Source organism: Protopterus annectens, chromosome 2.part1 (assembly GCF_019279795.1).
Source record: "Protopterus annectens isolate FY-2018-M chromosome 2.part1, PAN1.0, whole genome shotgun sequence".
Taxonomy (NCBI): domain Eukaryota; kingdom Metazoa; phylum Chordata; order Ceratodontiformes; family Protopteridae; genus Protopterus; species Protopterus annectens.
Window position 1 is genome coordinate 1,644,547,361 of NC_056729.1, and position 24,551 is coordinate 1,644,571,911.

Sequence of the window (24,551 nt, forward strand, 5' to 3'; positions counted from 1 at the left end):
AGCTTTATCACCAAGTCTAACCTTCACTATTTACTCCTAGCTGACTTTGCAGAAGGCTAGCAAAACAATGAGACCCCGTCATTTCCCAGGGACGTCTGATTCCCAGTAAGAAATTTGATTAAATGAAATTATTTGTTTCCACTCCAGTTTTATGAGTTTATTAGCTAATACTTAAGTTCCTGCATGCTGGTGAACCAGTTATCAGAAGTGCTGTTGTTATATTTAGCAAAATAAGTAGATGGCACATTAGTGGGTATTGACACTGAAGGTTATGTTACAGTGACCAGTTACTATGTGTCCAGCAACAAATAACAACACAGAGTATTTTCTTGGACCAAATAAGATCCAGCACTGAGAGCTGCTTAATTCATACACTTGTATTATGCAAATCTAGGACTGACTCCCACCCTTTTTGCGACATCTTTAGTGCTTTAAAATAAAATATGGCTCATACTTACTAAATAGCTGGTGTAGTGGTACATTGCTCTAACTATGGTGTACAGGGCCCTGGGTTTGAGACTTGGCAGGGCTAATTATTCCCTGAGTCAACTAATCCATAGTCTCACCAGGGGCTCCAATATCCTCAACCTGGTCATTACCAACATGGAAAATCGATGCTCCACACCAGTGGTTACCCCCTCATTGGTTAGGTCTGACTAATCACCTTTGACATCCACATCCCACCCCCAACCCCCAGTAAGGCAACATCTGTAAAAAACTTCTCCAAGGCTAACTTCATGCTACGCAAGTCAGAAGTGACAAACTTCATGAAACTAATGCAGATGGGAACTGAAAGTTTGACTGCCGAATCCTACACTAAAGCACTGTACCAGCACATCCACTCGTGCATGGTGTGCCATCCCAAATAGAACCAAGACGCTCTCCTCCAAAAAAAAGGAAGCCAATCTGGTGGTTCCCCTGTCATAAAAAAACTATACAACAGAAGGAAGAAACTGTTGCAAAAAAGAGGAAAATCCCAGGATGCAAAAAAACTCACTTACCAGCCTCAGTAAGAAGCTGAGATCCCTCATAAAATCCTCCAAGGCTAGTTTCGAAAATAAAATTGCCAAAGATTCCAAAGACAACCACAAGGCATTCTATGGCTATGCCAAGAATCTAAATGGCAATACTCAGATCTGCTCTGCACTACAAAAAAATGGCATCAAATATACTGATCCCAAGGACATTGCCAATATCCTGGCAGATCGATTCAGTGCCAACTTCACCCCCCTCTCACCCCCTAAAGGGCCCATCTCAATACCAAAAGATTGCTAAATTCCATTAATTACAGCCACACAGGTATAAAACGCACTCTCCAAAGCTAAGAATACAGCATCCATGGGCCCAGATGACATCCCGGGTTGTGTACTTCATGAACTACAAAATGAACTGGCACCTCACCTAAGTGTCATGTTTAATCATAGCCTCACCTCAGGCTTCGTGCCCACTGAGTGGCGCACAGCTACAGGTATCCCACTCCACAAGGGGGATCCACCTTGGATCCTGGGAACTACCGTCCCAGCAGTCTAACGAGCATGATCTGCAAGGCCATGGAACGTATTATCTTAGAACTTATAAACAAAAGACATTAGCAACCTTCAAACACTGGACCCCACCCAGTTTGGGTTTGTGAAGGGCCGATCGTGTCTCCTGAACCTGACTGACTTCTTCGAATCAGTCTCCAGAGCTGTGGATGAGGGTAATGCGGTCCACACAGCCTATCTGCCTCTTGCCAAGGCTTTCAACACTATCCCCCAGTCTGGAATCATAGATAAACTTACTAAGCTGGGCATAAATCCCTACATCACTCAATTGGTTGCCAACTGGCTTACTGACAGAACCCACACTGTAAAAGTAGCTAACTCCAAATCCAGCTCAGACAAGTGACAAGTGGAGTACCTCAGGGTTCAGTCCTGGGACTGTTCTTGTTTGGCATCTACTTCTCTGAAGTACAGGCCAATGCTAAGGGACTCTGGCTAACAAAGTTTGCAGATGACTGTAAATTGGGAGCCATTATTGAATCACCAAATGATATGGATATTCTACAAAAGGGCCTTACAGAAACAGATGCTTGGTGCCAGAGCTATGGGCTCAAGCTGAATGCCAACAAATGTATAGTTATCCCCTTTGGAAAAAAAACATGTACCCATGAATTACTACATAGGTGGCAGTACACTAAACACCAAAAGTGTGATAAGAGACTTAGGAACACAGGTGGACAGTGGTCTCACTTTCAGTAACCACATTGCCACAACAGTCAGGAAATCCTTCTATGTGACACACCTCATCACTAAGGGCTTTTCATCCAGAAAAAGAGGTCTTTGTACCACTGTATTCATTCCTCATTAAACCCATCATAGAGTAGAATGCCCCATTTGGTATGTACCTCACAAGACATGTGCAACAACTGGAAAGGCCACAAAAACACCTCATTAAAAGAATCACAGGCCTAAAGTAGCTGCCCTTTGCTGACCGACTAAAAAAACTCCAGCTATACTCTGTCGCATATCGTCTACTCAGAGGCGATCTCGGCTTAACATACAAGACCATGTGAAACCTAGAGCTGTTGGGCACGCTACACTTAAAGATATACCAATCCATCAGACCCACATGCTCCAGGGACCTGAACCTTGTCATCACAATGAACAAAACATGCTGGAGGGATAGGTTCCTGACCCAGAGACTCCCCAGACTCTGGAATAGACTGCCCCTACATGCCAAGCAGAGTGCCTCTTTGGCCCTCTTCAAAAGGAACCTTGACGATTGAATGAGAGATAGGAAATTCACCCCAGGGAGCACATCAGTCACCTGCTAAACAGGGGCCCAGGGAAGTAAATATGAATTGTTATGGCTTGGCTTGTACAGGCCCTAGGTCTGGTAGCCTAGTAACAACCTATGAACCTATGAGCTATGAAGATCAGGATAGCCTCAAATAAGGATAATTTAAATAAAGGATTAGGGTTTGTATACAGTATGTTTATTTCTAGAAGGTAGCAAAAGGAACTGGTCTATAACACAGTGGGTGAGGTTTTATCTGAATGGGGAGGTAAATATAAACCCTTATTAGGTGAGGCACTTTCTATTATAGATAAAAGGCAGGATTCTAAAGTTAATTCACCACTGAAAAATTGAATGTGCCATGATTTTAGAATATAACAAATTCAGCAAAGACATTAAAAGAATTTTTGTTGTGTCTTTCGGCTTATCCTGGTGAGGGGTCGCCACAGTGGAACTCCGGTCTGCTAATGTTTGGTAGTGTACTTTTACGTGCCAAGTTACCAGCCCTGACGCACAACCTTCAATGAAGGCATGCTCATTCACGCATGCCTCCACTCAGAAGACGCTCTAGCTGAGAATCGAACGCAACAGCGTCTTGCTGTGAGGCGACAAAGCTACTGCAGCACCACTACCAATAATTGGAATATTTTTATGGTGGACCCGGAGATTTTCTATCTTTTTGTCGAGAACCCTTATTTACATACAAAACCACAAGTAATTTTAAAAATATCTGATAGGTTGACCAAAATTACACAAAAAGTTTGATTAAGGAAATAGGTGGCACGTCCAAGTGTGGTTTTTGTAAACAATGCACATATGTTTTAGATGTAGACACATTGATTTTAAATAATTCAGACAGAACCAGGATACATTATTTTAAAGGGAACTGCAAACTAAGAGTGTCTCCATCCTTATCAACCGCTCCATACTAGAATCCTACATACCCAAACTCTGGAAAGTATCTCACATCATTCCTCTCCATAAAGGAGGTAATTCTTATGAATTCTCCAACTACTGACCTATTGCCATCCTTTGCCCCTTATCCAAAATTCTTGAGAAATGCATCCACTTGCAAGTGATGACATTTCTTAACACACACAATCTACTATCTACCACACAACACGGTTTCCGTCCACATCACAGCACTACCACAGCCCTTCTATCCTTCACTAATTATATAAACCTTCACAGGAATGATAACAGATATGTATCAGCCATTTTCCTAGACCTCTCAAAAGCATTTGATATGGTCTCCCACTCCATTCTACTAGACTCGCTAACATCATTATCCTTCACCTCCTCTACAATAGCCTGGTTCAGAAGCTACTTGTCTGACAGGCAACAATCAGTCCAGTGGAAAGGAACTCTATCTACACAACTTCCAACCACCATAGGAGTCCCACAGGGCTCTATACTGGGCCCGCTGTTGTTCTCTATTTTCACAAATAACCTCAAATGCTCTACACAACATGCCACACTCATACAATATGCAGATGATTCAACTCTGATCTGCTCCGCCTCATTTCCCATCACCCTACATACACTCACTCAAGATACCTTTATCTCAGTAGAAAAATGGATATCTGGGATCCAACTAATTCTAAATCCCAAAAAGACAAAACTGCTACTATTTACCCCTAACAGATCAAAAATAAAACTCTCCTTTACCATAACATCTAAGGACGGCACCACCATCTCCCCTTCTAACCACACCAAACTTCTCAACATTGAAATAGACAATAATCTCCACTTTGATGTTCACATCTCACATACCATAAAACTAGTACACAAAAAACTAGGCTCCCTATACAGGCATAAGTCCTTTCTCTCACAAAAAGCAAGAGTCACTCTTGCACAAAGCCACCTCCTCTCAACTCTATTATACGCAGCACCAATCTTTACCCAAATCAGACAGTGTAACCTAGACAAACTAGAGTCATGCTACAATAAAATAGCCAAGTTTGCTACTAACTCAACCTATAGAACCCATCACTGTGCTGCACTAAAAGAACTAAAATGGCTTGAGCTACTACAGCTACTTAACTATCACCAGCTGGGCACAGCCTACAATATTCTCAAATATCCTGAAAAAAAACCCTCGTTATCCAACCTACTTACTATCTATAATGCAAACCGGTACCTAAGATCCAGTGAAAAATCTCTCCTCTCCATCACCAAGGCTAACAATAATGCAGGGAAAGTGCTCTACTCCCACACCGTTGCCAGAAATTGGAACTCTCTTCCCCTATCCGTGTCCACTGCCCCCTCCACATCCATATTCAAAAACTCCCTCAAATCGCACCTTCTTAGTACCTGGTTATGCTCTTGTATCACGTAACCCTACCCATATTACTATTAACTCCCAAAATTCCTCTCTGATCACATAATGGAGCTCTGATCCCCTGTAGGCTTGGTCATCTGAAAGGGTACTTTTAACTGTAAAATCTTACTTGATATATTTTCTTTTCTTACCAATGTATGACTGACATTGTCTTTTTACCCATGTTCTATATCTTCTTTTACCTGGAGTGTTTTTATTAATTCTTATTATATTACTATGCTCAGCATATATTATGTAACATGTTTTGTGTACTATGCTGGATGTACTGTATTTCTATAAATTGATGTTGGAGCTTTTCTCCCCGGGCCTCCGCTGAAAATGGACCTGGTCCAGTCGGAATTTCCCGGTTAACAAATGTAAAATAAATAATAAATAAATAAATAAATAATAAATAATTTAGCAAAATATTCAACTTGCCCAGCATTTTAGGTGGGCAAGACTGAGAGAAAGCTATGCAAAAGAACATACAAGTATATATATATATATATATATATATATATATATATATATATATATATATATATATATATATATATTAAGTACAAAAATAACAATGCTTTATACAAACATGCTTTAAGTTGCATGCAGTTTGACAGATTTCAGTCTGATATACTAGAAAAAAAATTACACCAAATCCCAAAGGAGAAGTGTGGCAAACCAAACTGGAACACAAAGAACTTTAATGGCAGTTTAGCTAGAATGCAAATAACTCTCCAGGATTAAATGAGTTTTTGCCCATTCAATGATTATTAAATTTAAATGCCACAAAATTGTAGCATTTCGGTTGTGTTTTAATAAAGTTATGTTAAAACATTTTAGTTCATATACAATAGTGTTTGTAAATATATATATATTCTTCATACATTTTTTATTCATGCATTCATTGTCACACAATATTACAGTTTTATTATTCTTTACTGATAGGTATGAATCTTTAAGTCCCTATTGAATGAATAAATGTAATTAGCAGACCTAATTGTTTTCCATTAGCACTGTTCTGTATAAAAGGATAGGGTTTGTGGCACTACCACATAGGTGGTAGCTAACTAAACACTGAAAGTGTGATAAGAGACCTTGGGACACAGGTGGACAGTAGTCTCTCCTTTGATAACTACATTGCCACAGTAGTCAGGAAATCCTTTAACGTGGCACACCTCATCACAAAATGGTTTTACTCTAGAAAAAAGGAGGTCATTGTTCCGATCTATTCATCCCTCATCAGACCCATTATAGAGTACAATGCCCTGTTTGTAATGCATCTCACAAGACACCTACAACAATTGGAAAGGCCACAGAAATATCTCACTAAAAGGACTACCGGCCTCAAACAGATGCCATACGCAGACCGTCTCAAAAAACTCCAGCTCTACTCCATTACATATCACCTACTCAGAGACAATCTCTGCCTAACATACAAAGTTATGTCAAACCCAGAGCTATTGGACATGCTACACTTAAAGAAATACCAATCTCTCCGAACCACACGCTCCAGGGACCTAAACCTTGTCACCACAATAAACAGAATATGCTGGAGGGATACATTCCTGTCCCAGAGACTTCCCATACTCTGGAAAAAACTACTCATTCATGTCAAGCAAAGCTCCTCATTGGCCCTCTATAAGAAAAATTTTGACGACTGGATGGGAAATAGAAAATTCACACTGGGGATCACTTCTGTGGCACTGCCTGACAGGGGCACAAGAAAATAATTTTCTTGTGTGGCAAAAGCCAGGGAACCTTTTTGGCTAGGCTTACATAGGGTCTATATTAGAACATCGAAATTTCAAAACTTCGAATGTTCTAATATTGACCCCTATTCAGCGAAAGCTGAAAAGATCAAACATACAGAACAGAGAATTTTTTCCTAGGGAAAAAAATTTGCTGTTCCAAAACACATACACACAACACAAGCACACCAAACAAACAGCAATCCACACACATGCACCTAAAATCTTACACCTAACCCTACACTAAACTATACACACACCACTAACTATCCACTTACCTTAACCCAAACCCTAAGGTCCATCACTATCGCACACTCACCTCACCTGCGCCCTAACCCTAACTCACCTACCCCACCCTAACCCTCACGTCCACACAATCGCATACATACCTGACCCGCACCCTAACCCTAACTCACCTAACCCGCCGTAACCCTCACGTCCACACAATCGCACGCATACCTAACCCGCGCCCTAACCCTACCTCACCTAACCCGCCCTAAACCTCATGTCCACACAATCGCACACATACCTAACCCGCACCCTAACCCTAACTAACCTAACCCGCACTCAATCACACACTTACCTGAACCCCACCCGTAACTTTCCACCACAGCGCTGAAAATACCGAAGCAACAGAAACAGACAAAAAAATTCTTTCCCTAGGAAAAAATTTGTTTTTCAGTTGCTTCGATATTTTCAGCTTTCGCTGAATAGGGGTCGATATTAGAACATTTGAAGTTTTGAAACTTCAATGTTCTAATTTAGACCCCTTACATAGGCCCCAGGGCCAACAGCCTAGTACCTACCTATGAACCTATGAACTATTTTATTCTGATGAAAATTCTATTATAGGATTAAAGCACTCAATAAATGGGTTTAAGTGAACTTTGCAGTTTGGTGACCACATCTTCCAACATTATTTTACACTTATTTTTTGTTCTGTTGATTAATGTCTCAGCCACTGATTCATTCAGCAGTCAGAGATTATCTACTCAGTACTTTTAGTAACTGTACTAAGAGTAACAGTACATTCCTTCAGAAATGGATTTATTAACCACTACATATTGAGTACACATTCTGGCCTACATAAAACAGTATAAATACCTATAAAAATAAATGCCATGTACAATGTTACATGCACCACTTGTTTCAGTATCTTGCTCTGCAGGCAAATTAATTAGAATCATTTTTATAATGACACCTTACTGACTAGAGGTCAGATTTTTATCATTTTTTTTTTTTGCTCATAACAGTGAATTAAAACAACACCATCCAGAGAAGTGTATTATTACAATCTTTGTCATGTTAGGCATATATCACTTTTGTTCCTGTGTTACAGTTTGCAAATATCCCTTAAAGCTATTATGGATGGTATGCACATTTGGATGAAGAGGTTTCAATGGTTCCTTTAAATACCAAGTGAATTATGTGACACCTGAGATGGATTCACTTTCCTGGCTTATGTATCAAACATAAAAAAAATGAAAATGCAGGTACTTACATTGCAGCTCCATTGCCACCTCCGATGTAAAAGAAAGGCCCTGTTCCTTTTGGATCTTCAAATTTCTTCTCTCTATTGCCATGTGGGTCAAAGGAATCTCTTGTTAGGCCCATTAGAAATGATTTTTGTGTACTTTTATTGCCTCCAGTTCTGGCGTCATCAGAGGACTCTGAATCTGAGGAGTCTGGCCCACCTGTTAGGGGACAAAAGGTAAACAGTTTATGAAGGTAATACTAGAAGTCTGTCTCTATGGTTAATTGTTGCTGTATTGATTCTGCCTTCTGCTTTTTGTATGTGCAAAATTTGAAATGAGTTTAAACTGATGAGTTGGATAAACTGTCGTTTTCTTTCATTTCACTTTAAACATATACTTTTAAAAGCTTTTTAAAAAGATAATTGAACAAAACAGGTAGAAATGCTTAGTATTTATGTGCTTTATATGAATGTTATAGATAATAGTTGCAAATGACTTCGGCCTTAGGGCTACATTAGGTCTATGCAATTCTTCTTTTTAGGACCCTACCTTTAAAATTGCGATATACAGACATATTTACTTAAACCTGAATTTCCATATAGTTCATCTGTTTGAAAAAAGACAAACTACCTCATTAACAACCTTAAAGACAACTAGATGTCATGGGTAACTTAACACCAAGCAGTTTCCAAGGATTTATTGCATTTAATAATCCATATATTGTATTCCTGAACTGCATCAGATCTTTTCCTTATTGATACTGAAAAGGGCCACATCTAGGTTCTCAGACTTAGTAAAACAGAGCCATTCCCAAGCCACAGAACTGTCACTGACCACCACCAGACATAAGCATGCTTTGAACTTCCCTATATGACAAAGTGTAAGCTGTACTATACTGACACAGACTTCTTCTCAACACAAAAGGATATGATGAAGATTTGGCTTAGTATTTTATTTTCTACTACTAATTTGTAATCAGGTACATGCATACACTTTTATCCTGAGTTTAACCTAACTCTACACAAAATCAACACACAATAATGCCGGAAGTACAAAATCAACACACAATAATGCCTGAAGCACAAAATCAACACACAATAATGCCTGAAGTACAAAATCAACACACAATAATGCCTGAAGCACAAAATCAACACACAATAATGCCTGAAGTACAAAATCAACACAAAATAAAGCCTGAAGTACAAAATCAACACACAATAATGTCTGAAGCACAAAATCAACACACAATAATGCCTGAAGTACAAAATCAACACACAATAATGCCTAAAGCACAAAATCAACACAAGACCCTTTCCACCAAAGGCAGGCGCCCGGTCTGGTGGACCCCAGCCATAAACAAACTCTACAACAAGAGGAGAAAGCTACTACATGACAGAGCAAAATCCCTAAAAGGGAAGGCATCTCTGATCAATACTAGCAAAAAACTACGATCACTCATAAAATCATCCAAGGCCAACTTTGAGAGAAAAATCGCTAATGACACAAAAGACAATCATAAGGCCTTCTTTAGCTATGTTAGAAACCTGGGTGGAAACTCCCAGATATGCTCAGAATTAGTCCAAAATGATACAAAATCACTAAACCCACAGACATTGCCAACATACTGGCAGACAGGTTCAGTGCAAATTTCTCCCTCCCTCCCCAAAAGGAGAAATATCTATCCCACCAGAGTCTAGCCTCCCAAACATCTCAGATGCCCAGGTGAGAGCTGCTCTCTCTAAAGCAAAAACACAGCATCAATGGGACCGGACGGTGTCCCCGGATGTGTGCTACACGAACTCAATGAGGAACTAAACCCACACATAAGGCTGCTGTTTAATCTTAGCCTTACTACAGGATACGTGCCCAAAGAATGGCGACGGCAACTGTGGTCCCACTCCACAAAGGCGGTGCTTCTACGGACCCTGGAAATTACCGCCCCATAAGCTTGACGAGCCTTGTCTGCAAAGCTATGGAGAGGATCATAATGGAACTCATAAATAAAGACATTGGGGACCTACAGACACTGGATCCTACCCAATTTGGCTTTGTCAAGGGCAGATCCTGCCTCTTGAACTTGGTCAACTTTTTTGAAACAGTCACTAAGGCCATTGATGAGGGTAAGGCAGTTCACACAGCCTACCTTGACCTAGCAAAAGCGTTCGACACAATACCCCACTCGGGCATCACAGAAAAGCTCACCAGCTTAGATGTAAACCCATATGTCACAAGATGGGTTGCAAACTGGCTCAAGGACAGAACACACAGGGTTAGAGTTGCTGGTGCCATGTCAGACTCTAAGCCGGTCACGAGTGGTGTCCCACAGGGCTCAGTCCTGGGCCCCCTCTTGTTCGGCATTTATTTTTCTGAAGTGCAGGCAAACATAGGGGGATTGTGGCTGACAAAATTTGCAGATGACTGCAAACTGGGCACCATAATTGACACTCCATCAGACACAGACATCCTCCAGAGAGGTCTCATAGAAATGGATAACTGGTGCCAGAGCCATGGCCTTAAGCTAAATGCCAAAAATGTATAGTCATACCCTTTGGGAAAAACAAGGTAACCCCTAATTACCACATAGGTGGTAATCCATTAAACATGGAAGAAGTTATCAGGGACCTGGGGACCCAAGTTGACAGTAACCTCGCTTTTGACACTCACATTGCCAAAGTGGTTAGGAAGACCTTCTACATTGCCCACCTGATCATGAAGGGATTCACATCCAGATCAGGAGAGGTCATTGTACCCCTGTACTCTTCACTTATCAGACCAATGATTGAGTACAACGCCCCATTCGGAATGTACCTTACCCGACACCTGCAGCAGTTGGAAAGACCCCAAAAGTTCCTCACCAAAAGGATAAAGGGGCTCAAACATATGTCATACGATGCCCGACTGAAGAAACTCCAGCTCTATTCAGTCGCATACCGTCTGCTCAGAGGTGATCTGTGCCTGACATACAAAGCCATGTCCAACCCGGAATTAATGGAAATGCTCCACCTCAAAAAATCCAAATCCACCAGAGCCACGAGAGCAAGAGACTTAAACCTCAACACGGATATAAATAGGACGTGCTGGAGGGACAGATTCATCACCCAGAGACTCCCTACACTATGGAACAGAATCCCAGTCCATGTGAGGCAGAGCCCCTCACTGACTCTGTTCAAGAGAAATCTTGACGAGTGGATGGGAGATCGTAGGTTTACCCCGGGAATCATCTCTGTGTCACTGCTGGACAGAGGCACAGCAAACTAATGGGTATAGTATTCTCATCCTAAGGGGTGGTGAAAGCCACACACACTCTGGCTAGGCTTATAAATGCCCTAGGGCAGATAGCCTAGTATGAACCTATGAACCTATGAACCTAATAATGCCTGAAGTACAAAATCAACACACAATAATGCCTGAAGCACAAAATCAACACACAATAATGCCTGAAGCACAAAATCAACACACAATAATGCCTGAAGTACAAAATCAACACACAATAATGCCTGAAGCACAAAATCAACACACAATTATGCCTGAAGTACAAAATCAACACAAAATAATGCCTGAAGTACAAAATCAACACACAATAATGTCTGAAGCACAAAATCAACACACAATAATGCCTGAAGTACAAAATCAACACACAATAATGCCTGAAGTACAAAATCAACACACAACAATGCCTGAAGTACAAAATCAACACACAATAATGCGTGAAGTACAAAATCAACACACAATAATGCCTGAAGTACAAAATCAACACACAATAATGCCTGAAGTACACAATATTTTCATACTTCCTTGCAGTTGTCCAGAAAAAGGGCTAGGCCTTCCCAGGAAGGATGACCTCACCATTTCATTAATGCATGGCTATCCTATACATATTTACTGCTCTGTGTCAAAAAAATATGCTTTGACTGGCACTAGCCATGAACAGAACTGGATCTAGCACAAGTCTCTTGTCTAGGGCCTTGTACTAGCTGAGGAGCCCTATCTGTGCTGTCAGTGCTTGAGCCTGCGGTCCAGTGTGGTCTGACAGCCACAAATGCACAGCAGCACAGTAATATACTGGCTTTGTGAATGCCACGTATTTAAAACTTTAGTGTATCTTTCTTTTTATCAGTTAAAAATAATGCATTCTGCTTCCCATTATCTTGATATATGGGATAATTATTTGTTAGTACATATTCAAGATGTACATGTCCCTTTGTCTTTGACAGTGGGAACACAGTCTAAGGATGTTTTATAAATAATCATGCCAGTTGATAAACCTGCACCTCTCACATGCATTCATCATATTGTAAAACAGGTAATGTATTTTCTTGAGCATGACTTATTGATATTGCCAGCTTCTAGTTCCCTTTGTTGAAAGTTTCCAATAAACATCACTTGCAGAAATAGCAGGATGTCTTTTTGAGGGAGATGTCTATCTGCACTGATAGTTTCTTGTTCCCTTTGTACTTTGATTTAGGTGAACAGGTCACTCAGTACAAAGGAGAATATTTATTGATGCTTAAATACAAAGAGAAAATGATTGACTTGAATAATTGGCTTAGTTCTGGTGTCATTCTAAGGGGATTCACTATCTGTCAGCCTGGGATGAAATGATAGACAGACGTCAATGCTTTGCCAGAGATGGTCTTGATCTGCCACCCCTGAGATTTCGGCTATTGGCTAAGGGTTTTGCAACCCCCATAGTGCCTTTTCTAGACAGCATCTCAAGGACAAAATTCCCAGTGTAAAAACTCTATCTCAAAACAGCTATGAGTCTCAACATGAAACTGCACTCACTGGAAGCTGTCCTTACCTTGGAAAATGTATTCAACAAAACACAGAAAAGCTTTCAGGCATAGCCCTTCATCACTGCAATATATAATGTTACAACTGCTAAAGCCAAAAATATTATTGTAAAATTATATAAAGTAAAAATTTGGCATATCTTGAAAGCCATGCCTGAACTTGAGCATTTTATTGATAATAGACCAATATTTGCTTATAGAAATTGTAGTAACCTTAAGCAGAGGTTATGTTATAGAGATATGAGACAGGGTTACATTAGGAGAGAACAAGAGTCGAGAAAGTAAGACACCTTCCCATGTTATAACTGTAGGTTCATAGGTTCATAGGTTCATACTAGGCTATCTGCCCTAGGGCATTTATAAGCCTAGCCAGAGTGTGTTTGGCTTTCGCCACCCATTTTAAATTAATTTTGCTATGCCCTTTTTCGAGGTTAGTATACTGTGCCTCTGTCTAACAGTGACACAGAAGTGATACCCGGGGTAAACCTATGATCTCCCATCCACTCATCAAGATTCCTCTTGAAGAGAGTCAATGAGGGACTCTGCCTAACCTGAACTGGGATTTTATTCCAGAGTGAAGGGAGCCTCTGGGTTATGAATCTGTCCCTCCAGCATGTCCTATTTATTTCAGTGCTGAGGTTCAAGTCTCTCGAGCACGTAGCTCGATGGGATTTGGATTTTCTGAGGTGCAGCATGTCCATTCATTCCGGGTTGGACATGGCTTTATACGTCAGGCACAGATCGCCTCTGAACAGGTGGTATGCCATTGAGTAGAGCTGGAGTTTCTTTAACCGGGCAGCATATGGCATCTGTTTGAGCCCTTTGATCCTCTTGGTGAGATACTTTTGGGGTCTTTCCAGTTGCTGCAGGTGTCTGGTAAGGTACATCCCAAAAGGGGCATTGTACTCAATTATGAGCCTGATGAGGGATGAGTAAAGAGGCACGATGACCTCCCCTGATCTAGATGTGAATCCCTTCATGATTGGTGTTGTAAACATATTTTTGCTGGTGAAAGTAAGTTTATTCATTCAAAATCAATGAGAGAATATACATTTTGCTGCTAAGCAACATGCAATACCACAGATATTGTGTATCTTGCGACCTGCACAAAGTGTGTAGCTTTTTATGTAAGTAAATGTAATAGATGGTTAAAAGATCGAATTATTGAACATCGATCAGACATATGAAGAAACATTTTAACAAATGCTTTAGCTACTCACGTATCTGAATGAGGTCCTAGTCATGACTTTAAGTTCATGGTTATTGATATCATTAGTAAAGGCCTCAAAGGGCGAAACTTGAATAATACATTAGAAGTTAGGGAATATAATTCAATTCTAATGTTAGAAGCTGATAAATACCCAGGGGTTAACACAACTCTTAGTATAAAGCAAATTTTAGTGAAGAAACAGATGCAATATAAATAATTAAGATGCTTTTTATAACATTCTATCATTTTATGTTTTACTTTTTATAGATATGAAATCTTATTTGTATGTATTTCTGTAAATGAGAGTAAGCTGTGGTTAACTATTTATTTAACTGTTGTAGTTTTATGATTGGAGGGGTTGAGTCACATGAATTTTTAGTAATGCCGTTAATGGCTTATTCGAGTTGCACTGAGGAAGGGCTATGCCTGAAAGCTTTGCTATGCTTTGTTGAATAAATCTTTACAGTTTTATTAGTTGACGTTTCCTCAGCCTGAAGTTTTTTGGGATACATTTTTGTGTCTTCACAGTTGGTTCACTGCTATTACTTCCCTTCTTTGCTGGTTGCTGACTTTGGAAGATGCAGACATTTGTGTAATCATGTAGACGTGGTTCAAGGCTGTGGAGAACACCCCAGCCATACTAGGCTACACCTCTTGCTACATGTTCAGACCTCAAATTGAAGGCATGAAAACTAAAGAAGGTGGTGTGTATCAATATTCATTAAAGATAAATACACTTCCTGATTGACTCACTGGAGACCTTTCAAGTACAATTCACTGTTGGCAGGCCCCAAGACTTTCTGTGTTGGAGGAAAGCCTTCTAGCTTATCAGTGGGAGTGGTAAGCACTAGGTAGCCTATCTACCACGAGAAGAGTGGTTCCTGGCCCAGAAATTGTAGTTTATTGGCTGTTTGGGCAGTTTTTCCATCTCTCTCAACATTCCAGTTTAAAAGCCCCTGTTTGCTGTTATTTCCAGCCTTTCCTGTAACTAGTCTAGTCCAGATACAGACTTGCTGTATCCAGGACTGTTTGCAAGCTTCTGAGTGGTGTCAGAGCCTGCTCTCCAATTTTTCCCTTAGATCTACTAGTTCTCTCCTCTCCTGCACTTATACTAGTACTTTACCAGACTAATTGTAGCAATTACTGTAGCACACAAGTGCTACCAGCACTAAACGTTCTACAAGGAAACAGATCTAGTACTTATTATCAATGCCCACCCCACAAGGCATGTCTAAAGGTCAGTGCCTGTGCTTTCTCCTATTAACCTGGTGAACTTGGGCATCCTGAGGCAATGTAGCAACTGCCTCATGTACACTGACAACCCTCTCCTCTTACCTTCCAACACTCAGACTTGCGAGAGATGCACTTATATATCCAAATTGGAAGCCATGCACTCTCCAGCCAAGACCAGAATAGCTGGTCAATAGAAAGTCAGCACTTGCACCACACCACATGGAACACATAGCCCTCTGGAGCACACACCAGCACTGCCTGCACATAAAAACAGAAACCACACATCCACCTTCGTGGAGGCTCTCAATACAAATCTACCCAAGCAGCAGAGCCCTCCAAGGCAGAAAAGCACTCGACCACCACAACACACACTAATCATGAGACACATAACTCTCCTAAACAGTGTGCGACTCAACCAATGCCCCTAAGGCAAAACAGCATCCACAACACACTAGTCATAGGTGACTCGATAGTGAGGCACACTGATGTCCCACTCACTAGGTTGAATAAGGAGAAAGTAGCAGTCAGCTGCCTGTCAGGTGCCAGGATCCGACACATAATGCATGCACTCTGGTCACGGAACAACAGGTACAAATATGTCTCTGTCATTGTACATGTGGGTGTGAATAACCTGAGACGTACTTCCCTGGACTACATGAAAAGAGACATGGAGGAGCTGTCAGATTATGGAGCCCAGGTGGGTATGACCCTAGCCCTGAGCAGCATCCTCCCATCAACCAGAATGATACCACAGTATAAGGAGAAAATGACTGATTTCAACAAATGGCTAAGTTCCTGGTGTCATTCTAAGGGGATCCAGTATTGGTCTGCCTCGCATGACATGATTGACAGACCTTGATGATTTGCCAGAGATGGCCTGCATCTGCCACCCCTGGGCTTTCGGATACTGGCCAAGGCTCTTGCCACCCTGATAGCATCTTTTTAGGTGGTGTTCCAAAGACCAAATTACCACAGTAACAGCTGCAAACAAATGCAATCTGATGGTCATGTTGCTCAATGCTAGAAGTCTAAATCTCAAAATGCACTTGCTCGAGGCACTCCTTAAAATGGAGAACATCAATATTTGTGCTGTAACAAAGACCTGGTTCAAAGCAACAAAAAGCACCCCTGCACTACCAGGCTATAACTCATTCCACACCTTTTGGCTCCAGAACTTAGACCAAAGCTCCAAAGGTGGTGGTGTCTTTATATTCATAAAGGATGCACACACCTCCAGGCTGGTAGCCCAACATAATGCATCAGAGATACTTCAGGTGAAGCTAACACTGGGTAAGACAGTGATTCAGGTTGTAGCCTGCTATAAGTCCCCAACCATGTCCCAAGACTCACACTCCATGTTTCTAAGCACCCTGGAGAATATTAGGGTCCAACCTAACACTCTCTTGTTAGGAGACTTCAACCACCCCTCCATTAACTGGGTAAACTATTCATGTACCAATACACTTGCCCAACATTTTGTGGAGTTCATTAATTCCGATAGCCTTCTATAGTTATGTAAAGAATCTCCACGGCAATACCCAGATTTGCTTTGAGCTACTGCACAATGGTACCTCCTATACCAAGCCAACAGATATTGCCAGTATACTGGCCAACAGATTCAGTGCCAACTTTACCCCCCCAAAGGACAAATCACAATACCAGTAGATTGCCAAGCACCCAGTGTTACTGATATACAGGTTAAAACAGCACTTTCCAAGGCCAAGAATGCAGCTTCTATGGGACCTGACAATATCCCTAGTTGTGTTCTACATGAACTACAGAGTGAACTGGCACCTCACCTGTCTGCTCTGTTCAATCACAGCCTCACCTCAGGCTTTGTCCCTGCCAAATGGTGCACTGCTACAGTTATCCCTCTCCACAAAGGATGAGTGACTACAGACCCTGGGAATTATCGCCCCATTAGCCTGATGAGTCTGATATGCAAAGGTATGGAATGCATCATCATGGACCTAATAAACAAGGATATAGGGAATCTCCAAACTCTGGATCCCACACGGTTTGGTTTTGTGAAGGGTAGATCATGCCTGCTCAACTTGGTCAACTTCTTTGAGTCAGTCACCAGAGCTGTGGATGAAGGCAAGGTGGTTTGCACAGCCTACCTTGATCTGGCCAAGGCTTTTGATACCATTCCCCACTCAGGAATCATACAAAAACTCACTAAGCTTGGCATCAACTCCTATATCACTAGGTGGGTTGCAAACTGGCTCACAGATAGAACCCATAGTGTGAAAGTAGCTGATTCCAAGTCAGACTGCCGATTAGTCACGAGTGGAGTACCACAGGTTTTGGTCCTGGGTCCTCTCCTGTTTGGCATCTACTTCTCTGAAATCCAGGCCAACACAACTCTGGCTGACAAAGTTCACAGACGATTGCAAGTTGGGAGCTATTATTAACTCCCCAAGTGATGTTGCCATCCTACAGAATAGCCTCACTGTGGCCAACGACTGGTGTCAGAACCATGGCCTTAAGCTCAATGACAAAATATGTGTCGTCATCCCCTTTGGGAAAAACCCGGTTCCCATGAATTACCACATTGATGGTAGTCCACTGAACACAGAACACTTTATAAGAGATCTGGGAACACAGGTTGACAGCAACCTCTCTTTTGATCACCACATTGCCACTGTGGTCAGAAAGTCCTTCTATTTGGCATATCTCATTACTAAGGGTTTTGCATTCAGGAAGAAAGAGGTCATTGTCTCCCTCTACTCTTCCCTTCATTAGGCCAGTCATTGAGTACAATACCCCATATGGCATGTACCTCACTAGACATCTGCAAAAACTGGACAGGCTGCAAATGTACCTCACAAAGAGGATCCTAGGCCTTAAACACTTGTCCTATATGGACAGACTCAAAAACACTCCAGCTATTCTCTGTCTCATATCACCTACTTAGAGGTGATCTCTGCTTGACTTACAAAGTCATGTCTGACCCAGCTCTGTTAGAAATGCTACATCTAAAGAAATCCCTCCGCACCACATGCTCCAGAGACCTCAACCTCATTACCACAACTAACAGAACATGCTGGAGGGACATGTTCATAACCCAGAGACTGCTCATGCTATGGAACAGACTTGTCATACATGTCAAGCAGAGCAGCTCGCTGACCGTCTGATGAGTGGATGGGAAACAGAAAATTCACCCCTGGGATAACACCAGTGGCTCTACTCGACAGAGACACTGGGAACTAAGGTCGGGTGGCACTATGCCAGGCTAATCCTATGGCTAGGCTTGCAAAGGCCCCAGTTCTATTAGCCTAGTATACATCTATGAACCTATGAACACCTATTCAAATCATTGTCAGCTACAGGACCCCCCCCCCCCATGAATCGGGACATCCACTCTGCCTATTTGGATCTACTTGAGTCTATCAAGATACATCTAAATACCTTAGTTTTGGGCAACTTTAACTACCCATATATTGACTAGGTAAATTACTCATGTTCAAACTCACTTGTCCAAAGGTTCCTCAACTTCGTTAATGCCAATGCCCTGGACCAGTTGGTTGACACCCTCACAAGGGGGGCAAATATCCTGGGTCTGGTGCTCACCAATATGAGAGACCACTGTAGCACCCCCACTGTGAGGTCCTCCCTGGTGACATATGACTACAAATCGATCTCATTCGAAGTAACTATCACACCTAATCCCCCCAGCAGCAACTAAACTAAAAAACTTCTCCAAGAACTGGCAACTATGCCGAACCCTACACCAGTGCTATATACAAACACCAGTATAACTGCACTGACTCGGCCCTACCTCATAGGACCAAAACAAGCACCTCAAGGAACAGCAAACCTGCCTGGTGTACAACTGCCATTATCAGAAATTGCTGTCTAAGAGTAAGAGGGAGCAAACCCTCCTAAACTAGAAACGCTCCCCCCTCAGCTCAAATAAGAAAATAAGACTTGTTCCGAAGTCCTCCAAAGCAAACCACCATTCCAAATTAGATTCCTCAACAAAGGACGACCACAAGCCATTCTATAGTTACATGTGTATCCTAAAAGAAAGGGCCCACATTTGTGCAGAACTGGTAGTTAATGATACCACATATACTGAGCCTGTGGACATAGCTAACTTGCCGGCCGACAGGTTCTATGAAAACTTCACTCCCCTGTCCCCACCACATGTACCCCATGACATCCCTACCACCTGTACCCTTCTTTGTATCTTGAAAGAACCGGTCATAATTGCCCTCTCTAAGGCCATAAATACAGCATGTATGGGACCTGATAACATCCCAGGCTCCGTCCTACATGGGCTCCAACCTTCCACATGAATTAGCAACATCACTAGGTACTCTTTTCAGTCATAGTCTAAGCACAGGCTTCATACTAGCTAAATGGAAAAAAGCTACAGTTATTCTCTTGCATAAAGGTGGTGCTTCCACTGACCCTGGTAACTATAGACCTATTAGCCTGACATGCTTTATTGGCAAAACCATGGAGCAAACCATCATGGATCTTATGAACAAAGATAAAGGTAATCTCCAAACATTTGAACCTACTCAGTTTGTGTTTGTCAAAGCAAAATTATGCCTGTTAAACCTGGTGGACTTCTTTGAGGCAGTCACAAAGGCCCTGGTCAAGGGAAAATCTGTGCATACAGCCTAACTGGACTTAGCCAAGGCATTTGACACTATCTCCCACTCAGACATCATTGACAAACTCACCCAACTAGGCATCAACCCTTACATCATTAGATGTGCCACTAACTGGCTCACTGATAGAACTCATATAATCAAAATAGGGGAATCCACCTCCAACAGCAGACCTGTAACCAGTGGTGCTCCACAGGAATCAGTCCTGGGACCTCTACTGTTTGTAGTCTATTTCTCTGAAGTGCAAGCAAAAACTAAAGTTCTGTGGCTGACAAAGTTTGATGATGACTGCAAATTGGGAGCAGTCATTGGATCTCCAAATGATGTCAACATCCTACAATAGAGTCTTACACAAACAAATGATTGGTGCTAAAGCCATGGCCTTAAACTCAATACCGAAAACTGTATTGTCTTTCCATTCAGTAAATATGATGTTCCTGCTAACTACCACATCAATAGAAACACCTTAAGTGGCAAGAGACCTGGGTGCACAGGTTGACAGCAACCTTACCTTTGACCACCATGTCTCCACAGTAGTAAGAAGGTCATTCTATATTGCTCTTCTCATAAGTAAGGGCATTGCCTCCAGAAAAAAATAAGTTATAACATCCCTGTACTATTCGCTCATCTGGCCAATAATTGAGTACAATGCCCCATTTGGTATATACCTGTCTAAGCACCTGCAGCAATTGGAGAAACCACAAATATTCCTCACAAGGAAAATTCAAGGCCTTCAGCAACTGTTCTGTGGGGATAGTCTGAAATCACTGTCACTTTATTCTGATTCATATAGACTACTCCAAGGTGATCTCTGCCTTGCATACAAGGTAATCTCTGACCTTGCATTATTGTAAATGCTGCATGTCCATAAGTCAAATGGTACATGGGTTACTCGCTCTAAAGACCTTAACTTGGTATGTGACATTAATAAAACCTGCTGGAGGGACAGATTTGTCTCCCAGAGGTTACTGCACCTTTGGAACAGACTCCCACTTCATGTCAAACAGAGCACCTCATTGGCCCTCTTCAAATACAATCTGGATGATTGGATGGCTGACCGTAAATACACCCTGGGGGCTCCACCTCTGTCCCTCTTGGACAAAGGCAGTTGGTGCTGATCATAGAAATAAGGGTAAAAACTTGGCTAGGTTTGTAAGGGGCCTAGGGACATTAGCCTAGTAACTTCCTATGATCCTATGATCCATTACTTTAAGGTGACTGCAAAATATCCCAAATAAAATCCAAACCTAATTGTTAAAACATCATGAAGACAAGCCACTTAGTAGCCGAAACACTGGCTTTGTACTTAGGGGATCAGATACATGCATTTCATGGCCCAGAGATGTAGCTAGGGGTGGGACAACATGGAAAGTAGAACAGAAATTCTGAATGCTGATACAGTATTTGTTGTTTGGGGCCAAAGTGCTTAGTGGTTCTAATTGTGATGGTATCAAATTGTTTAGTCTTTCTTGGTTATTATTTAATTCAAATAGAGAAAATAAATCTTACACATGGTCTTTATAACCTGCCTAGTCATTATTAAAAAGGGGACTATAGTTTCAGAAGAATAAGAGAAACTTTGTTTTGTTTTTTCAGTGAATGCTTGGCGCAAAATGATAATGGAGACAGTGACTCCTGCTGAATGCATCCTAGAGAACCTTGTCAAGCAACAGAATGATTTTGTTCACTTGTGCCTTCATAAAAGATGGAGATGTATACCTCTAAATATCTGAATAATTTATCCATGGGAATGAATGTACCCATTTAAATGTACTAAATGAGAAACAGATGCTTGGTACCAGAGCCATGGGCTCAAGCTCAATGCCAAAAAATGTATAGTTATCCAATTTGGGAAAAAACATGTACCCATGAAGTACCATATAGGTGGCAGTACACTAAACACCGAAAGTGTGATAAGAAACTTAGGGACAGAGATGGACAGTGGTCTCACCTTTGATAACCACATCACCACAACAATCAGGAAATCCTTCTATGTGGCACACCTCATCACTAAGGGCTTTTCATCCAGAAAAAAGGAGATCATTGTCCCACTGTACTCATCCCTCATTAGAACCATTATAGAATACAATGCCGCGTTTGGTATGTACCTCTCAAGACATCTGCAACAACTGAAAAGGCCGCAGAAATACCTCATTAAAAGAATCACATGCCTAAAGCAGATGCCCTACACTGACCGCCTTAAAAAACTCCAACTATACTCTGTGGCATATCGTCTACTCAGAGGCGATCTCTGCTTAACATACAAGGCTATGTCAAACCCTGAGCTGTTGAACATGCATCACTTAAAGAAATCCCAATCCCTCAGAGCCACATGCTCCAGGGATCTAAACCTTGTCATCACAATGAACTAAACATGCTGGAGGGATAGGTTCCTGACCCAGAAACTCCCCAGATTCTGGAATAGACTGCCTATACATGTCAAGCAGAGTGCCTCTTTGGCCCTCTTCAAAAGGAACGCTGACGATTGAATGGGATTTAGGAAATTCACCCCGGGGATCATGTCAGTCACCCTGCTTGACAGGGGTAGAGGGAAGTAAATATTGTGGGAAGAAATAGCCAGGAAACCCATAATCCCCTAACACTTTTCAGAAACATGGTCACCATGTTGGCAAATTCTTTCCACAAGTCCAAAGGAAATGCAGTTCACACACAAAGCCCACCCATTATTATTTCTGGGTTTGATGGATATGAATATGTTTATATTTTGTGTACCAAAAAGGATAACAAGGTATTTAGCTTCCTTATCCATAGACATATTTGGATCTAATCTACATTTAATACAGATACTTGGTGATATGAATACATTTGACTAGAATTGTTGCTACATTTCACAAACATACCACCAGCAGTGGGACTAGGTGATATTTTAAGCAAAAAAAAAAAATGGTGTCTTTGTAGAATTCAATTTCAAGATTGCCTAGGCTTGGAGCCTTGCCCTATTTGAGGGCACGCATTGTGTCATTATGTCATTCATTGGAGAAAGAGACAAAAACACCTCTTTTCTGGATTCGGAGAGAAGCCAGCATTTCATTGGTAAGAAGCAGTTTAGGGTTATGGAAATATGAATGAAGATGCCTTATACAGGCCAACTGCATTGTCTTTGGATGGTGGATTCTAGATATGACATGCTTGACTATGTTTTACACATCTCTCTAATGCCTTATAGGCATATGGTTTCACGTTATTATAGGTATTATAAGCCTGGTGAAGGTAGGTGCAGCTTCATTCCTTAAAGTGTACTGTAACCACAAAAAAAACTTTCCTTGCAAGAGCAAGGAGGACATGTTCTATTAATCATTGAATTAGCAAATCCTGAAAGATGTGTTTGTGGGGGGGGGGGGTGGATTAAAGAAGAGTGATCTAGTGGATGAGCAAGAATCTCGTAAAGAGGAAGTAGGGACCCCTACTGACATCTGTACCTCTGACAGATAACTGACAGAATCCATTTGTTTGAGTTTATCTTTTGCCAAAGTGGAAATGGAAAACCAGATTTTGAGAAAGAACTGAACGGTTGCCAGGGTGGGGGGTGGAGGTGCTAATACCTCTCAACTGTCCAGATTTTCATAGAATGTCCAGATTTTTGGCTCATATTTTTGGTGTGCTCCTCATCAAATTTCTGGTTTTCTGGCCAATCACTGGGATGTTCTGAGGACTGAAGTCACTAAATAATGATATACATTTGAGTTTCAGACTTCAAATCCTTCAGATAATGTATGTTAAAACAAACCCTGTTACTGTATCAACTTTATAAGTTTATAAGAGCAATATTTAAAATATGTCCCTATTTTTGGGCCTTTGTCTCCCCTTTCTGTCAAGCTTTGTCCAGATTTCTTGCACTAAGAGGTTGAGAGATATGCATGGTAAGTGAAGTCACAGCAATAGTCTGTAAAATGTAAATACCAAAAAGACAGTATTTTCTCAAAAAATTCACATGGACGAGTGCAAACCACAGAGCTGCGGCTCAAAAATAATTTATTAAATTATTAATAAAATGTAAAGTGAACTTTTTAAAAACAAAAGTTTACACTTAGAACAAATAGCATGGCACAGTAGCTCAGATGATGGAATGTGTCATGACAGTCACCCATAATGCAAAACCTAGCAATAATTAAGCAATAATTTCACCATTTCACAAAATTACAGTGCTTGCCAAAAAAAGAACTGCAGGAGTTTTTTTTTTTCCCAGAAGGGAATGTCGTAGCAGTGGAGAGACACGAGTGAACTACTGATCCTCGAAAGCCCGCATAAGGAGCACGTTTCTACAGCAGGAAAGCCCAGAAGGGCTTTGCTCACAAACCACTGATTTTCTCCCTTGTTTGTTCAAGCCATCGATGTTCTGGGGACATGGAAG

The 24,551-nt window shown here is 41.3% G+C and overlaps 1 protein-coding gene across 1 annotated transcript in view; it reads right to left on the bottom strand.

The window, feature by feature from the left end:
- Positions 1 to 8,343: 8,343 nt before the first annotated feature.
- The window catches only part of LOC122795006, a 650,722-nt gene continuing 634,514 nt past the window's right edge, over positions 8,344 to 24,551 (bottom strand). The window contains exon 3 of the mRNA XM_044063592.1: positions 8,344 to 8,540. Coding sequence (XP_043919527.1) covers positions 8,344 to 8,540 — 197 coding nt within the window. The remainder of the gene's footprint in view (positions 8,541 to 24,551) is intronic.